General features: G+C 39.0%; 1 protein-coding gene across 1 annotated transcript; it reads left to right on the top strand.

The window, feature by feature from the left end:
* Positions 1–2,213: 2,213 nt before the first annotated feature.
* LOC145575622 (uncharacterized) lies at positions 2,214–2,693 on the top strand. Its single transcript, XM_081633461.1, has one exon. It carries the CDS (start codon positions 2,214–2,216, stop codon positions 2,691–2,693), a length of 480 nt encoding a protein of 159 aa, XP_081489587.1.
* Positions 2,694–16,200: the final 13,507 nt, after the last annotated feature.

Below are 16,200 nucleotides of genomic sequence, written 5' to 3'. Positions count from 1 at the left end.
TCAACGATTCAATAAAAATAAGCAAACGGCTTGATTGGAACAAACAAGGAAAGCAGCGTCAAGGATATCAATCAAGGAGATACTTGCCAAAGATACACCTACAGAACAGGGAAGAAGATAAATCAAAAAGATCTTCCTCATTTTGAATATATTATGAAGATATTTGTAAACCCTAGAGATCCCTAGGTATAAATAAGTGTAATTAGACATTTTCAGCATTCATGTGCGCACATATACTCAAAATATAATAGAACTACTCTATATTTACCTACGAAGCTTCATCCCTACTGAAGAAGGAGGCTTGTCCTTACTCAGTATTGTATCTCTAAACTTATTCTCTTTTTATAATCGAATTCATTCTGTTTACTTATTGCTTGTTCATTGCTTATCTATTGCTTTGTTATTCATTTATAATTAATTAGTATGCCTTTGGTAGTATGATTGTTATTACCCCTCAAACCTAGCAGATTCTCATATGTCCTTGTTGAGATTTGCCTAAACAATTTGGCGCCCACCGTGGGGCTGATAATCAATTAACCTACCAATTCGCCAAAAAACCAATACAAACACCATGTCTGGGCACCAAGTACCCTTACCATGGCCGAAATCAATGAGGGAATGAACGCATTCCGTCAAAACTTAGACCAACAAAAGAGCCAGATTGAAACACTGTTGGCCCAAAAGGTTCAAATCGAAGCCAAACTTACCAGTCTCACCAAACAAAATGAAGCCCTCCGTAGCCAAATACAATCAGTCGCTTCTAAAACCGTTAATACCAGAAAGAACACTGAAAGTATAGCCATGCAGCTTGATATGTCAGGTACTTTTCATACCCCTAACGGGGAAAAAGGATCTAACACTAGGGAGACAACCCTAGATCTAGACTCTTTGAATGCAGGAACCCCTAAGCAGAATAGCCAAGAAGGATCTGAGGAAGGAAAGATAGAGAAGGTAGTCAAAGAGTACCTCAAAGCAATCGAAGCCAAGATCGCCAAGATCCCTGGAATGCCAAAGCCCATGGAGGAAGAGGCGTCAGATGGCTATATAGAGTCTCCTTTCTCAGAAGAGATCGCCATGGTAGAAGTGCCAAAGAGGTTCAGCACACCCAACATGGCCATGTATGATGGAACAACAGACCCTGATGAGCACGTGTCCCTCTACAAGCAGAAGATGATGACAAGCTCAATCCCTAGAGACATCAGAGAGGCTATCATGTGCAAAGGCTTTGGAGCCACATTATCAGGTCCAGCTTTAACTTGGTTCATTAATTTAGATAATGGGATAATTCGATCTTTTGCAGGAATGGTAAACCTATTCAAGGTCCAGTTCGCCAGCAGCAGGAAAATAGAGAAGCAGTCATCGAATTTATACCGTGTTGTGCAGAGGCATGGAGAATCCTTGAGGGATTATCTCAACAGGTTCAACAGGGAAAAGATTGGAATACACAAGTGTGATGCTCCTACAACCATTGAAGCGTTCAGAAGAGGGTTGCTAGATCACAGCGAGCTCTACAAGGAATTAACCAAATACCCCTGTACGACCTTTGAAGATGTACAAGCTAAAGCAATGGCCCAGGTCAGATTTGAGGAAGATGCATATGCAAGAAAGACTCCAGAGCTCAGAAAGGATGAAGATCGTCCGTCAAGAAGGAATAACAACTTCCCCAGGAGAGATCATCGATTCAAGCCGTATCAGCGTTCACGCTTTGATGAAGGATCAGTCAATGCTGTCGAAGGAGAGTTTTCTGATTGGAGGGAAGATCCTGAACTTCCACCCAAGTTGCATGAGTATTGCTTCAATGTCAACCCTGCAGGAGTAATAAGGACCTTAAACAAGATGGGAGATACTGTTCAATGGCCCAGAAGGAGTGATAAGCCTGGGGAGAAGAAAGATCCATCCAGATGGTGTGATTTCCATTCAGATATCGGTCACACTACTGATGAATGTGTCGCGCTCAGAAAGGAAGTTGCATACTTGCTAAAGAAGGGCTACCTCAAAGAACTCTTGTCAGATAGATCTAAGGCTTCAGGGAAGGATAGAGAGTCCAAGCAAGGAGGTCCTCCACCTCCACCTCCAATTGTCAAAACCATCTATTTCATATCTGGAGGGTCAGAAGTATGCGGTCTAACATATTCAGCAGCGAAGCGACATGCAAAAGAAAGAAACAAAGAGCAACCAGATAAGAGGGAAAATCCAAGATAGACATCCCTATCATGTTTGAAGAGAGTGATGCAGTTGAAGGTCATGACGACGGTCTAGTGATCTCACTCCCGGTTGGAAATTGCATGATCAAGCGAATCCTAGTTGACAATGGAAGCTCTGCAAATATCATCATGCTAGACACCCTGAGGCATATGAATATAGATGAGAAAAATATCGTCAACAAATCAACAATGCTAGTAGGATTCAGCGGGGAAACCAAAAGGACAAGTGGGGAGATTACATTGGCAACGTACGCAAAAGGGAACAACCTACAAGTCAAGTTCCTAGTAATCGACACTCTGCCTTCATACAACATGATTTTGGGAAGACCCTGGATACATGAGATGAAAGTCATCCCTTCTACATACCATCAAGTCATTAAGTTTCCTACTAGGTGGGGAATTCAAGAAATCAGAGGAGATCCTAGGGAAGCTAAAGAATGTTACAAGATAGCACTGAAGGCAACATCTGCAGAAAAGAGTTCAGCATAGCAATCAGAGGGTCAGCTGGGCCAAGAGAAATTGAGCATATCAGAGGAGCAAGAAGCTACAGAAGTCCAGCTGAACCCCATACATCCAGATCAGAAAGTCAGAATAGGATCAGAGCTGAAAGCAGAACTTAGACAACAAATTTACGATTTCCTAGAAGAAGAGAAAGATGTGTTCGCTTGGACCCATGAAGACATGAAAGACATTTCCCTAGAAGTTATCACCCACAAGCTAAACGTTGATCCAATGTATACACCAGTAAAGCAAAAAAGAAGGAAATTTGCGCCAAAAAGGAACAAGATCATCAATGAAGAACCTACTGAAGACTGGGAAGATCAGAGAAGTAAAGTACCCAGAATGGCTCGCCAACGTGGTGGTAGTCAGGAAGAAAAACGGAAAATGGCGAATCTGCATAGACTTTACAGACATCAACAAAGCTTGTCCAAAAGACCCATTCCCTTTACCTCATATCGACGCCATGGTAGACGCCACAGCAGGACACGAGTTGCTATCTTTTATGGACGCCTACAGTGGCTACAACCAGATCCTCATGCACATGGATGATCAAAAGAAAACCGCCTTCATTACCAGTCAAGGAATATACTGCTACAAGGTGATGCCTTTTAGATTGAAGAATGCAGGAGCAACGTACCAGAGGTTGGTAAACAAGATGTTTGAAGAACAGATTGGAAACACAATGGAAGTTTACATAGACGATATGGTAGTTAAATCCAAGAAGGCAGAAGACCACGTCAGAGACCTTAAAGAAGCATTCGCCATACTGAAACAATACGGCATGAAGCTAAATCCCACAAAGAGCACATTTGGAGTACAATCAGGAAAATTCCTGGGATACATGGTTACACAAAGAGGAATAGAAGCCAGTCCAGAACAAGTCAAAGCCATCCTAGATCTAGAGCGACCAAAATCCAAGAAGGATGTACAAAGCTTAACAGGAAAAATCGCGGCACTAAACAGGTTCATCTCAAAGTCTTCAGAAAAGAACAGAGCTTTCTACGAGGTACTGAAAAAGAACAAGGAGTTCAAGTGGGAACAAGAGCACGATGAAGCATTCCAGAAGCTGAAAGAATACCTAGCCAACCCGTTGATTCTCTCCAAGCCCAAAGAAGGAGAGCCACTCCAGCTATACCTTGCAGTATCTGAAGGGACGGTCAGTGCAGTTCTCACAAGAGAGGAAGAAAAGGAACAACTTCCAATTTACTATGTAAGCAAGACCCTGCTCAGTGCGGAAACAAGGTATGCATCACTAGAGAAAATCATTTTAGCTTTGTTCACTGCTTCAGTAAAGTTGTGTCCATACTTCGAGAGCCATTCCATACAAGTACGAACCAACTATCCCATCAGAGCTATCATGAGAAAGCCAGAAATGTTAGGAAGGATGGAGAAATGGGCCCTACATCTGAGCAGGTACGATATACAGTATGAGCCCAGGACGACAGTCAAGTCACAAGCCTTGGCAGACTTCGTGGCAGACTTCAGCCCTACCCTTGAAGAAGAAGCGCAGAAGGAAGTATTGGCACTACAAGAACCAAAAGCTGCGCAGAAATGGACACTCCATACAGATGGCGCAGCAAACATACGCGGAGTAGGCTTAGGAGTGGTACTGACATCACCTTAGGGAGACAAGATAGCACAGGCAATAAGGTGTAACTTCAAGGCCACCAATAATGAAGCTGAATACGAAGCACTAATTACAGGACTGACCGTTGCAAAAGACATGAAGATACAACACCTGGAAGTAATTTCTGATTCTTTACTCATGGTAAACCAAGTCAACGGGCAATATGCAGCAAAAGACACAAGGATGATAGCTTACCTAGAAGTCACAAAGAAGCTCATCAAAGAGTTCAAGGAATTCAAGATAGAACAAGTACCCAGAAACTTGAACACCGAAGCAGACGCACTGGCAAACTTAGGATCAAACATCAATCCAGAGGAATTTGGAGCTATCCCACTAGTACACGTACTTTCACCAGCCATAGAGAAAGAGTCAACCATGAGCGTCTACGAGATTCAAGCAAGCCCTACAGAAGGAGAAGGCAATAGTTGGACAACGCCTTTGAAGGAGTACCTCTTAGGCAACACGAAACTAACAGGGAAAGTAACAGCTCAAGCATTCGCTCAGAAAGCCTCCAAGTATTGTCTGATAAGCAACGTACTCTTCAAGAGATCTGCAGCAAGACCTTTCTTACGATGTCTGGAAAGAAAAGAAGCTAAGCAAGTCTTACAATCCCTACACAGCGGAGAATGCGGAAATCATTCCGGAGGAAGGAATCTAGCCAACAGAGCACTTAGAATGGGATACTACTGGCCCAGCATGAGGAAGGACACAGCAGAGTTCGCCAAGAAATGCCTAGCATGCCAAAAACATGCACCCTTGACACACAAGCCATCAGAAGAATTACACCCAACGTTGACACCTTGGCCATTCATGAAGTGGGGAATGGATATAGTAAAGCTGCCCCCGTCATCAGGACAGAGAGTGTACTTCCTAGCATGCCAAAAACATGCACCCTTGACACACAAGCCATCAGAAGAATTACACCCAACGTTGACACCTTGGCCATTCATGAAGTGGGGAATGGATATAGTAAAGCTGCCCCCGTCATCAGGACAGAGAGTGTACTTCTTAGCACTTCTCCAAATGGATTGAAGCAGAAGCATACAAGGAAATCAAGGATAAGCACGTCATCTCATTTATAAAGAGGAACATTCTAAGCAGGTTCGGGGTACCAGCAGAGATCATTACAGACAATGGGTCCCAGTTCATCAGCAACAAAACCACCAAGTTCTGTAAGGAATGGAACATCTCCCTTATCACATCTACACCAAGGTACCCACAGGCAAACGGGCAGGCAGAATCAAGCAACAAAGTTCTTATAGGCAACATGAAGAAAAGGCTGGAAGGAGCCAAAGGAAAATGGGCAGATGAGCTACCCAACATACTATGGGCAGACAGAACAACTCCTAAAGGCGCTACAGGTCATACCCTTTTCTCATTGGTATACGGATGTGAAGCAGTAATCCCAACAGAGGTAGAAGTACCTACAGCAAGGTACGGGTTAATGACAGAAGAAAAGAACCAAGCAGAACTAATTCACAACCTAGACACAGTGGAGGAACTCAGGGAAGACACACAAATGTGAATGGCAGCATATCAGCAGGAAGTAGCAAGATCCTTTAACAAGAATGTTAGAATCAAAGTCTTCAAGCTAGGAGATTGGGTTCTCAGGAAGGTATACGAAAACACCAGGGAAGTCAATGCAGGAAAGCTAGCACCCAACTGGGAAGGACCCTATGAAATCACTAAGGTAGTAGGTAATGGAGCATACAGACTCAGGAATGCAGAAGGAAAAGACGTGCAGCGAAGCTGGAACACATCACATTTAAAACTATATCATTTCTGAAGAAAGGTACGTAGTTATTATTTCAATTTTGCCTTTTAATTTACAAAAAGAAAAAACAAAAAAACAGGAAAACAAGCAAAAATACAAAAAAAAGAAGAAAACACAAAAACACAAAAAATCTCCAACAGCCAAAATTAGCAAGAAAGGTACTCATCTCTCCCTATTCTTTGTCAATTTGATTTATGATCATTACGAGTACTGACTTTGGCATCGGAGGGCCGTTGGGGAAACCCACGGCCACCCCTCACCTTCTTCTGTTTTGCAAGGAGCATTACTGACATCGCAACAATGAAACAAGTCCCTTCACCGCAGAACGATGATCAGTCATTCTTGAACAGAACAGACCTACTATCCTTACAAGGCATGCAAACACATGTAAGTAGCAGTACAACTGTAATACAACTGTAATACAATCGTAATACAACTGCAATACAATCACAACACACTATATAGAAACAAAATCAACACAGCAAGAAGGACAGAAATACTTAGTTGCATTGCAACAAAATTAAACAAATTATCCAGCTACAGAAGTGTAGCACAAAAGACAAATTATCCAACTGCACTAAGGCAGTAAACATAAACATCATTCAAAAGCTTTACATTTTTTTAAAAGGTGACGCAACACCAGCTAAACTAATTCTCCCCCATGTTGTCAGCAGGGACCACTTCTTCAGCAACAGGCTTCATTACTTCTGGAGCATCCTTGACTTCTTCATTATGAGGAGAGTTCACTTCCTCATCAGCAAAGCTTAACAGCAGTGAGCCAGGAGCAGCAGTCCCTTCAGGAAACGCCTTCTCGAAGGAAGCCTTATCACCATCATAATCCCAAGCATCATGCTGTCCTTGCTGAAACTCCTCCATCGTCAATGGCTTCGTTAGCAGCAGTAGTAGTACGTAGCAGTAGTAGTACGTAGCAGAATCAATGGCTTCGTTAGCAGCTTCCTTCAGGGTACCCTTCAGCCCATCCCGCTCAGCAATGCAGTCCCTATGCTTAGTCCGTTCAGCCTTCAGAGCCTCAGTAGCAGCCTTGTACTTGTCAGATAGAGCATCACGTTCCTTCTTCATAGCCTCATACACCCGAGTGAATTCTGACACCTTGCCTAAAACACCAAGGCAGGATTGAAGGCTCTACAAAACAAAGATGAAGTGTAAGAAGCATAATTCAATAATGTTGATTTTATTAAAAAAATTTTGGAGTATACTATACCTGGAAAGACTGTACGGCCGCCTCTTGTGAAAGGTCAGCAAAGGTCATCGAGGATTGACGATCCTTGAAAGAAGGAAACAGCAGGGTATCCACATGCGGAGCCAGAGAATCAAAAGAAAACTCAGCAGCGTCAACATCAATAGGCATCTCCAACTTCCTATTGAGACTAGCACAAGGCGGAGGTGGAGGAGGGGCACCCTTGGGAGCAACCATCTTGATAGGAACAGTTTCAGAAGTCTGGGGGGACGAGCGAGACTTGAGACGACCCAAGATGGAAGATGAACTAAGAAGATCATGAGACCTTAGTGACCTCGATGTATCTACAAGGAACATAGAGGAATTCAAAAGTAGCACAACAAGGAACGCAACAAGTGTATACAGCAAGGATGCTAATTGAATCAAATAGATTAACAATTGTATGCAAGTACATTCAGCAAGGATACAACTGATTTAAAACAAATTAAAACCCACAAATTAAGTCAATCAAAAGCGAAACAAATTGGCATCAACCACACATCCACAAAATTACTAGTACAGCAAAACATCAAAACGCACAAGAAAGAAAGAAAACAAACCTTGAGACATAGTTGGGGCAACTTTCTGTTCAGAATCGGATTCGTCCAAAGACTTAATTTGAATAACTGCTTCAGGCTGAGTCAACTTGATGAAAGATCTCTCGTCTGCACTCAACTCATACAACTTGTCTATCAAGGATGGAGACTAAGAGTGCTGCTTCAGTTTACTCACTGCAACTAACAAGCAAATAAGCCCAAATCAACAAAGAAGGAGAGAAGAACATAAAAGAATAAGAAAACAAAATACCTTCAGCCTCAACAGTGTCAATCAAAAAATCACAGTCATCACCCAACGAGTCAATCCTCACAAAGAAGAACTTGTGATACCACTTCTTGTCAAACGCCTTCTCCAAGTCAGTCACCAAAGGACCAACACCATCCTTCAGGCGAAGACCAACTCGACCCTTACCACTGGTCCTAATAGTATAAGGGTAACACAAATCCCTCACATCAAGTTCTATACCCAATTTTGCACTCAGCAAATCCAGAATTCTCAACACCCTCCAAGTTTGGGGCAGTAATTGACAAGGTGAAACCCTAACTCTAGAAAGAAATTGGCGAACAAGAGCAGAAAAAGGGAAAGTATGCCCAATTACAAAGGGATACTCAAAGAAACACACCCAACCAAGAGCAGTCCAGTCAGCCCTTTCCCTAGAAGATGGAATTTTCACCAGAACCCCATTAGGAAATCGCGCAATAGCAGCGATGTTCTGAACCTCCTTCTTCGTAATTGTGGAAGGATAGACATCTTTGGCAGGAAAGACGTTCTGCGCCACCAAGTTTGGCCTTTTCACACCCTCATCCACCCCAGCAAACATCACTCTCACATGATCATCCATCTCAAAAACAAGAGAAAAACACAAAGTGAAAAACAGAGCAAACAGAGAGGAGAGAGAAAATACCTGATGAAATTGAAATTGGGGCAAAGCAATTGAAGTGATTAGACAAGAGCCTGCACACCCAATAAATACCAAAGACGGAAATAAACCGCCTTTCACAGTTATCGAAGAAGTTGCCTTAAAACCGCCACCACTTTCTATTTTGCTAACCGTTGGAACAATTTCTGAAATTCAAAATATTTTCTAGGCATTTTCTTTAGGTAATTTTCACTTCCAATACTTGGAAATAAAAATTAGGAGCAATTGTTGGGCCCGTATTATAATACGACCCATTACATTTAGGGCATCAGTCCAAGATCAACGATTCAGCAAAAATAAGCAAACGGCTTGATTGGAACAAACAAGGAAAGCAGCGTCAAGGATATCAATCAAGGAGATACTTGCCAAAGATACACCTACAGAACAGGGAAGAAGATAATAAAAAAGATCTTCCTCATTTTGAATATATTCTGAAGATATTTGTAAACCCTAGAGATCCCTAGGTATAAATAAGTGTAATTAGACATTTTCAGCATTCATGTGCGCACATATACTCAAAATATAATAGAACTACTCTATATTTACCTACGAAGCTTCATCCCTACTGAAGAAGGAGGCTTGTCCTTACTCAGTATTGTATCTCTAAACTTATTCTCTTTTTATAATCGAATTCATTCTGTTTACTTATTGCTTGTTCATTGCTTATCTATTGCTTTGTTATTCATTTATAATTAATTAGTTTGCCTTTGGTAGTATGATTGTTATTACCCCTTAAACCTAGCAGATTCTCATATGTCCTTGTTGAGATTTTCCTAAACACCAATAAGTTGCAACTAAAATAAATTACAGACATCACATTAAACTAAAAAAACAGTACATGGGAAAAATGAAGACAGATTATTGCAATTACTTATTTTGGATGGTGGTCTAAAGAAGCTCTAATCCTCATTGGCAACTAAGTGAATCTTATTCATCAATCAACCAAAGAATCAGTGCTGACTCCATGATGAATATTATCAACTGTGTAATCGTTTCTAAAAACCTGATACCCTGGGCCATTAATAGGATGAGGCCTATAATAGGGAGGTCTGTGTTTGAAGGGCAAGTCCATGAAGCTTATTTGAGCATTGGCACGAGCTGGGCAGTGCCATTTAAGCCAAGGTGGTGGCGGGAAGAATATAGAGTTATACTCATCATCTGATAATTGAACGAAATGGTGACAGACACGATAGGATTTACCTTCCTGTTTGATCAGTTGACACTTGTTTAAGCATGTAAAATAGAGAGGGTAGCCCATGCTGTCCAGCGCCTCAAGACCTTGGGTAGAGCTTGGTGTAGCAATAATCTGGACAATGACTTGCATAACAAACCCAACCCCCACTGCCACCCCCAAAACCCAAGTCAGACGTGGGAGCAGAGAAAGGTGGTCCGTTGAGGATGAAAAACGCTTGGTCTTCCAACTCAATGCATTTGTCGTCCACGCGATCCCAGCAGTAGTGATTGTCCTTGTCCTCATTAAGGACAAATGTGCCAGTCCCATAATCGCTAGAATTAGGGACATCCATGGAAGGCCATTCATCAATGACATAATACAATTGTCCTTTACACTCCACCAAGAACCTATACCATGGTCGTCCATCATAGGGTTCTTTCTGGAGATGCGGCGGGGGCAGCGGCAAATTCAATTTTAAATAGATCTCATTGATGTCTTCCTCTTCATGGACTTGGGGCAGCGGCATAATAATACTAGGCTTAAATATCATAGGATCAGAGGCTGCTGCTGCTAGCATGTGAGGTTCGATTACACATACTATACCACTAGTACAATCGATGACGTAGAATCTACCCTTGTGGGTGGTAATGTGAAGCCATTTGGTTTGAGTGGAATTATCTCCATAAGGAAAAGGAGCAAAATACCAATAATTAGAATCACTGGGCCAGGTAAGTGTATCATAAGTAGGGGTATAACATGAAGAATCAACAGATTCAATCCTTAACTTGGTCCACTTGGTGTCACCAAGCTTCCAAACCAGTAGCTGGCCTTGATTATTTATAAGCAGAACAGTTAATTGCTGATGATTATTGTTGAGCAATTAGGTTTTGATGATTATAAACTAATGATGATTATCTATCTAACGTGTATGTTAAGTTGTGCATAGAAAGAGCAAGTTATGTTTGGAACAGGATACAAGGAACCTAAGCAATGACAAGTATATATATAAGGAACTTGAGCAATATAGGATAAGCAATAGAGGAACAAGAACAATGATAAGTGTTATGGTTGATAAGCATGATGATGGCTAAGGAACCATGAAGGTAACTATGTAAATAGGTGTTTACATATGTTAGCTTCACGAGGTAAGTATCCTATACATATATATGTCATGTATGTGTAGAAGTCTTTTAATTTAGTTTAGTTTTCTTTATTGTTTTTATAAATGAAAAAACTAACCTTCTGAGTTACTTTGTTATCCTCAAAAGTTTGCTCAGTTTGTCATCATTAAAAAGGGGCAACTTGTTGACCCTTATGAGGTTTTGATGATGATGTTAAGAATTGAGCAAACTTCCATTTAATAAGGATTTTCTAGTGTTGTGATGTTTGCAGGTTCAGTAAGCGTTGAGGGCTGAAGTAGGAACTGAAACAGAGGAACTTTAGAAGATCCATGAGGATACAAGTAAAGTTAGAAGAAGAGTTCCAGAAATGGAACTTCCAGAAGTTTCTTAACAGGAACTTCAAAACGGGTTGTAACGACCTGGTTCCGGTGTAATGCTGGGGCAAACCCTAAGATCCAGAATATATCAAGACTACAGGATTCCAGAACTAGAGTTTCAGAGAAGCAACATGAAGACAGAGAAATAGAAGTATATTGCTCTAGGATTCATGTAAGTATGTTGGACATAAAATTCGGTCTAGAACAAGTCTTTATAGAACCAAGGTGAACACCAAACAGTCAATGAAATTAGAGTAATTGACTTGTCAGGAACTCGGAGACTGTCAGAGTTCAGGAACCTAATAGGAACTTAAGTGTGCACGTTGTTAAAAGTCGGTTTTAATGATATATATATTTACCTTATACGTGCATATCTTTTAGGGATTTGGTTTTACTAAATAAAGATATTTATCTTCTAATAAATCCCTTTTGGAAAAAGATAAATTTTGTTTAAAAAGTATTTTTAAACTAAAAGATAAGATTGAAATAAAATCTGATTTTATGTTAAATTTATCTTATTATTATTGACAGATTTTATTCTTAACAAAAAGATATATTTTCGGAAAACTTGTTTTTAGAAAATTTCTTTTAAACTTATCTTTTCAGAAAATCTATCTTTTTCAAGATGAAATAAATAATTCGAGTGTACTATAAATATGCTCATATGTATTCATTCAAAGTTGAGGCTGACGAAGTGAGGTGGTCGTGCTTAATAGTTTTATCCTTCACCACGAAGCTAAGTCAGTTCTCCTGGTCAAAGTTCCTACCAGGTTTTGGTCACAGTACGTCCAGTGAGTTCCAGACAGGTCTCGAGTGTCCAACATATTAGTTTTATCTCTTTATTCATAGATATGTATTTAGGGATATAATGAGATCTTGTAATGGGAAAAAGGGTTTTGAGTGTTTTGTATTTTGGGGTGAGATTGTGAATTCTCTTAAATTCACGCAAGTGATGAGTTTGAAATCTCGTAAAATTCGAGTGGTAGCTGTGAGTGCACAGTGAGTGAAAGGAACCTGAGAGGTGTCTTGGGTCACCTAGCAAGTGTCCTGGGTTAAGGGAGAAAAAGGGTCCTGAGAGGTGTCTTAGGTCTGGTAGGAGGTGTCCTATCATATAGTCAAGTGTCCGTTGTGGAACTTGCGAAGCAAATGTCTGTGTAATAGGTTGTACTAGGAGAGTTGCCTATTATAGTGGAATTTGTTTATAAGTCCCAATAGGGCCGAGGTTTTACTTCCAGTTGGGCACTGGATGGTTTCCTCGTAAAACTTGCTATGTGCTTTAAGTTCCTTTACGTTTTAATTGTTTATTTCCGCTTAAGTTTCGCGATTGGAACCTACTACCATTCACTCCCCTCTTATAGTAGTTCATCTACACTAACAATTATACGAGGCAGACACAACCACATCCCTACAAAGCCTCCTCTTGTTACTGTAAGTTCCGTCTCCGGATACACTTGCTAAATCATATGACCGCATGACTTGACGGATTTGATAATCCAACAAATTATTGATTTCGCACCTGATAGGTGGAGTACATTCAAACAATTTGTCTGTGCTCGACATGGGTCGTAGCAGGCGCCATGTGTTGGGCTTGATTTCTGTCACATGAATTAGTCATCCCTTGTTATTCAAATTCAAATTCAAATCCAAAGGAGACATAATATAGTAGCTACTTTCAAACAGCATCACTTGTTCTTCATCATCTTCACTAAAGCTAGGGACTCGAACAGGAAGTAGCCCAATGGGTAGGGGAACAACAGATCGCCACCAACTACAGACTGCTCGGACCCGACGCCGGAAATCACTCTGCAATTCACCTTCTACATGTTGTTCGCAAATTTTAACTAAGATGTCACTGTTAATCTTATTCCACTGGCTATGGCTTCTTGACTCCTCCTCTTCCATTATTTCCTCTATCAATAATTCAATAATATAAAACTACTTTGTATTTCTCTATCTATCTATGAATGAATTAATTATATCATGCGAAAATAAATAAATAAATACCTGGAGATAGGATCTACTTTCACCGGCATAGATACATCTACCCAACTACTTCTCTGACAAGTGAAACAGCATCGGAGTACTTTTTATGGAACTCTGACACAAATTTATTTTCTTTTTAATTAAAGGGTAGATGAGAGCTGCTTGTATATCTTAACCTACCGCAACAGGGGCGGCCCAAATTATAAGAGCTTGCAAATTTAGTCTCTCCGTGGGATCGACTCTTTTTTAATCATTTTATTACTTATTAATATTTTTGAGGGTTTATAATAGGTTTTTAATTTAAAACGATAAATGACTCATATCAATTTTGGTGTTGTTGTCGGGGACTCAGATTTTATCTATTTTTCTGTTTTTCTATATTATCATTAAAAGTGTCTTATTTACTGTACTAAGCTTAACTGCTTAGCTAAATTCTAAACAACCACATTTTTAGTTCATTATTCCTCCCTTATATTAGTTCATTACATTACCGTTGCCCAAACTTCCAGTCTTTCACCTTTTTCTCAAGATGGCTAATAATTGGCACATGATTTTTCGACCCTTGCACTGTGATTCTAATTGACACATATACAACAATATATGGAGTACAAATTTTGTATGATAATTTGTTTTTACTATGTTAATACATAAACAGTGAATAAACTAACATGTAAATTACGTACAATTACTTCTCGAGGCTATTTATAGAATACGGAAACCCCTAAGGTTTTAGATGTGCAATGGACTTTGAAATTTGGGCTTGACAATGATAACCCAAAAAGAGTTTAACCCATCTTGTTGGGTTTTTAACACACAATTTTTTAGATGGACATAACCCAAATCTCACTTTTGAACTATTCTCATTCCCTCAAATGTCAAACCAGTTCAAGGATACAAGTTTGAACACTATTCCAAAGTTCAATTCTTTTATCCAATTTTTTTAGTCACCAACCCATCGTACTTCCGATACTAGCCAATTTCAAGTTCCACTACTATTTTTCATTAATCAAGCCATTAATGGAAACTTAACACCCTTACTGATGAGGAGGTTCCAGAGAAAGTGGTTTGAACTCAGGTCCCTTGCGATCGAGTGTCCCCTGCCACAACCAAATAAAACTGATTGCTTTAGAACAATAATGCTCTGTTTTTGTTCCACAACCAAATAAAACAATTTTTTTAACATATATATAAGAAACGATAATAATAATGATAATATCTAAACAATTCATATTATAAGAAACAATTCATATATATAAGAAAACCGAAAAAATATATACAAATTATACAAGGTCTGGGTTTTGATTCCTCGGTTCAAAGGAACATATGATCACTTTCTTTGTTATTTTATTTTTTTAAAAAAAATAACTTTGTATAGTTAAGGTATACATCTACTCGTACTATAAATGCTAGATGTTTTCGTTCGTAGGTTTCTCTAAAGACAATATATGCCCTTTGTTTCGGGTAAAAACTTTATATCATCGTCTATAGTTAGTCACCGGATTGCTTTGTCAATTTGTGTGGGAGTTTTATTGAAAAGAAAAAAAAAAAACAAATAAATTATGTGGGGTTTAGCTTTTAGAGAATATTTTCTAGTTTCTACATATCAAGAAAAGAAAATTGGTGGAGTTCAAGTAAATGGTGGCCTTGGTGGGGATGGGTCCTTTCAAACTAAAGTTTAGTATTGTTGGAACTTTGGGTTTTCTGTGGCTCTTCAATCTTTGTATTGATAGATAAGAGTGAGATTATTATTATTATTACTACCTTTATTTGATCCCATCATATTGTAGTTGCGTTCTTTATTAGAGTTCTAAGTTTTTATGCATGCTTTTTTAATAATAAGTTTTGTATAAGATATTTCTTTTATAATTCTATTAAAATACGATCAAGGGTAAATTTTACGGTTATTCTAATTCATATAAAGGTAACATTTGATTTGTAAGGAACTTAATTGTTTCTTAGGGTAAAAATTATAGTAAAAACAATGGTAACTTATTAAAAAAAAAAATTTTAAAAAATCAACATATATCTTCAAATATGTTATTCTGAAGCAATCATTATTATGCATGCCATGAACTTACACGTGACCCTATCTAGGATTCTAGGTTAAAAGAAAAGGCATCCATCTCAACATGACAACAGACAATCAGAAATGAGTTGGACAATGTAGGATTGTAGTCCAAATAAGAAAAAAAGCATCCAAGCACATTAGTAGATAAAGTAGTCATATTAACAATTAACAAGTCTTTGTCAAAAAAAAAAAAAAAAAAAAAAAAAAAAAAACAATTAACAAGTAAAATGAAACACTGATCGTTGAAAGAATATAAAAGAAACACTGATCGACTTTATTGTTTTTAAAATGTGGTGGAAATTACTCCTATTGTAATTCTTATAAAGCATTGAAACAAATGTTACGTTAAAAAGGGTATCATTTATGTGAAAGTTTTGATAACATATTTTTCTTTGTTTTTGGTGGAAATGAGAAGCTTAATTAACTAGTACTCCATCTATATAGCTGCTAGTAGTCACGTACTCACGCAAGAATATGTTGCATTTGGAAAATAAAGTGATGTACAAGCTTTACTCGTATTACCTAATAATGTCACTTTTTTTTTTTCCTTACGAAACCCTAACATTAGAATGTGAAAATATTTATGGCTAAAAACCAAAGGACAAGTTCACATATTGATATTAATTTTCTTTTAGGATTTTTTGGTTACTATATCGT

The sequence above is a fragment of the Chenopodium album genome, chromosome 13 (genome assembly GCF_948465745.1).
Source record: "Chenopodium album chromosome 13, dcCheAlbu1.1, whole genome shotgun sequence".
NCBI classification, from domain to species: domain Eukaryota; kingdom Viridiplantae; phylum Streptophyta; class Magnoliopsida; order Caryophyllales; family Amaranthaceae; genus Chenopodium; species Chenopodium album.
This window is presented reverse-complemented; position numbering and strand designations above follow the sequence as displayed.

What these genes read in the sequence shown, in the direction of transcription:
- LOC145575622 (XM_081633461.1), top strand. Translation starts at nt 2,214, where the DNA reads ATGTTTGAAGAGAGTGATGCAGTTGAAGGTCATGACGACGGTCTAGTG.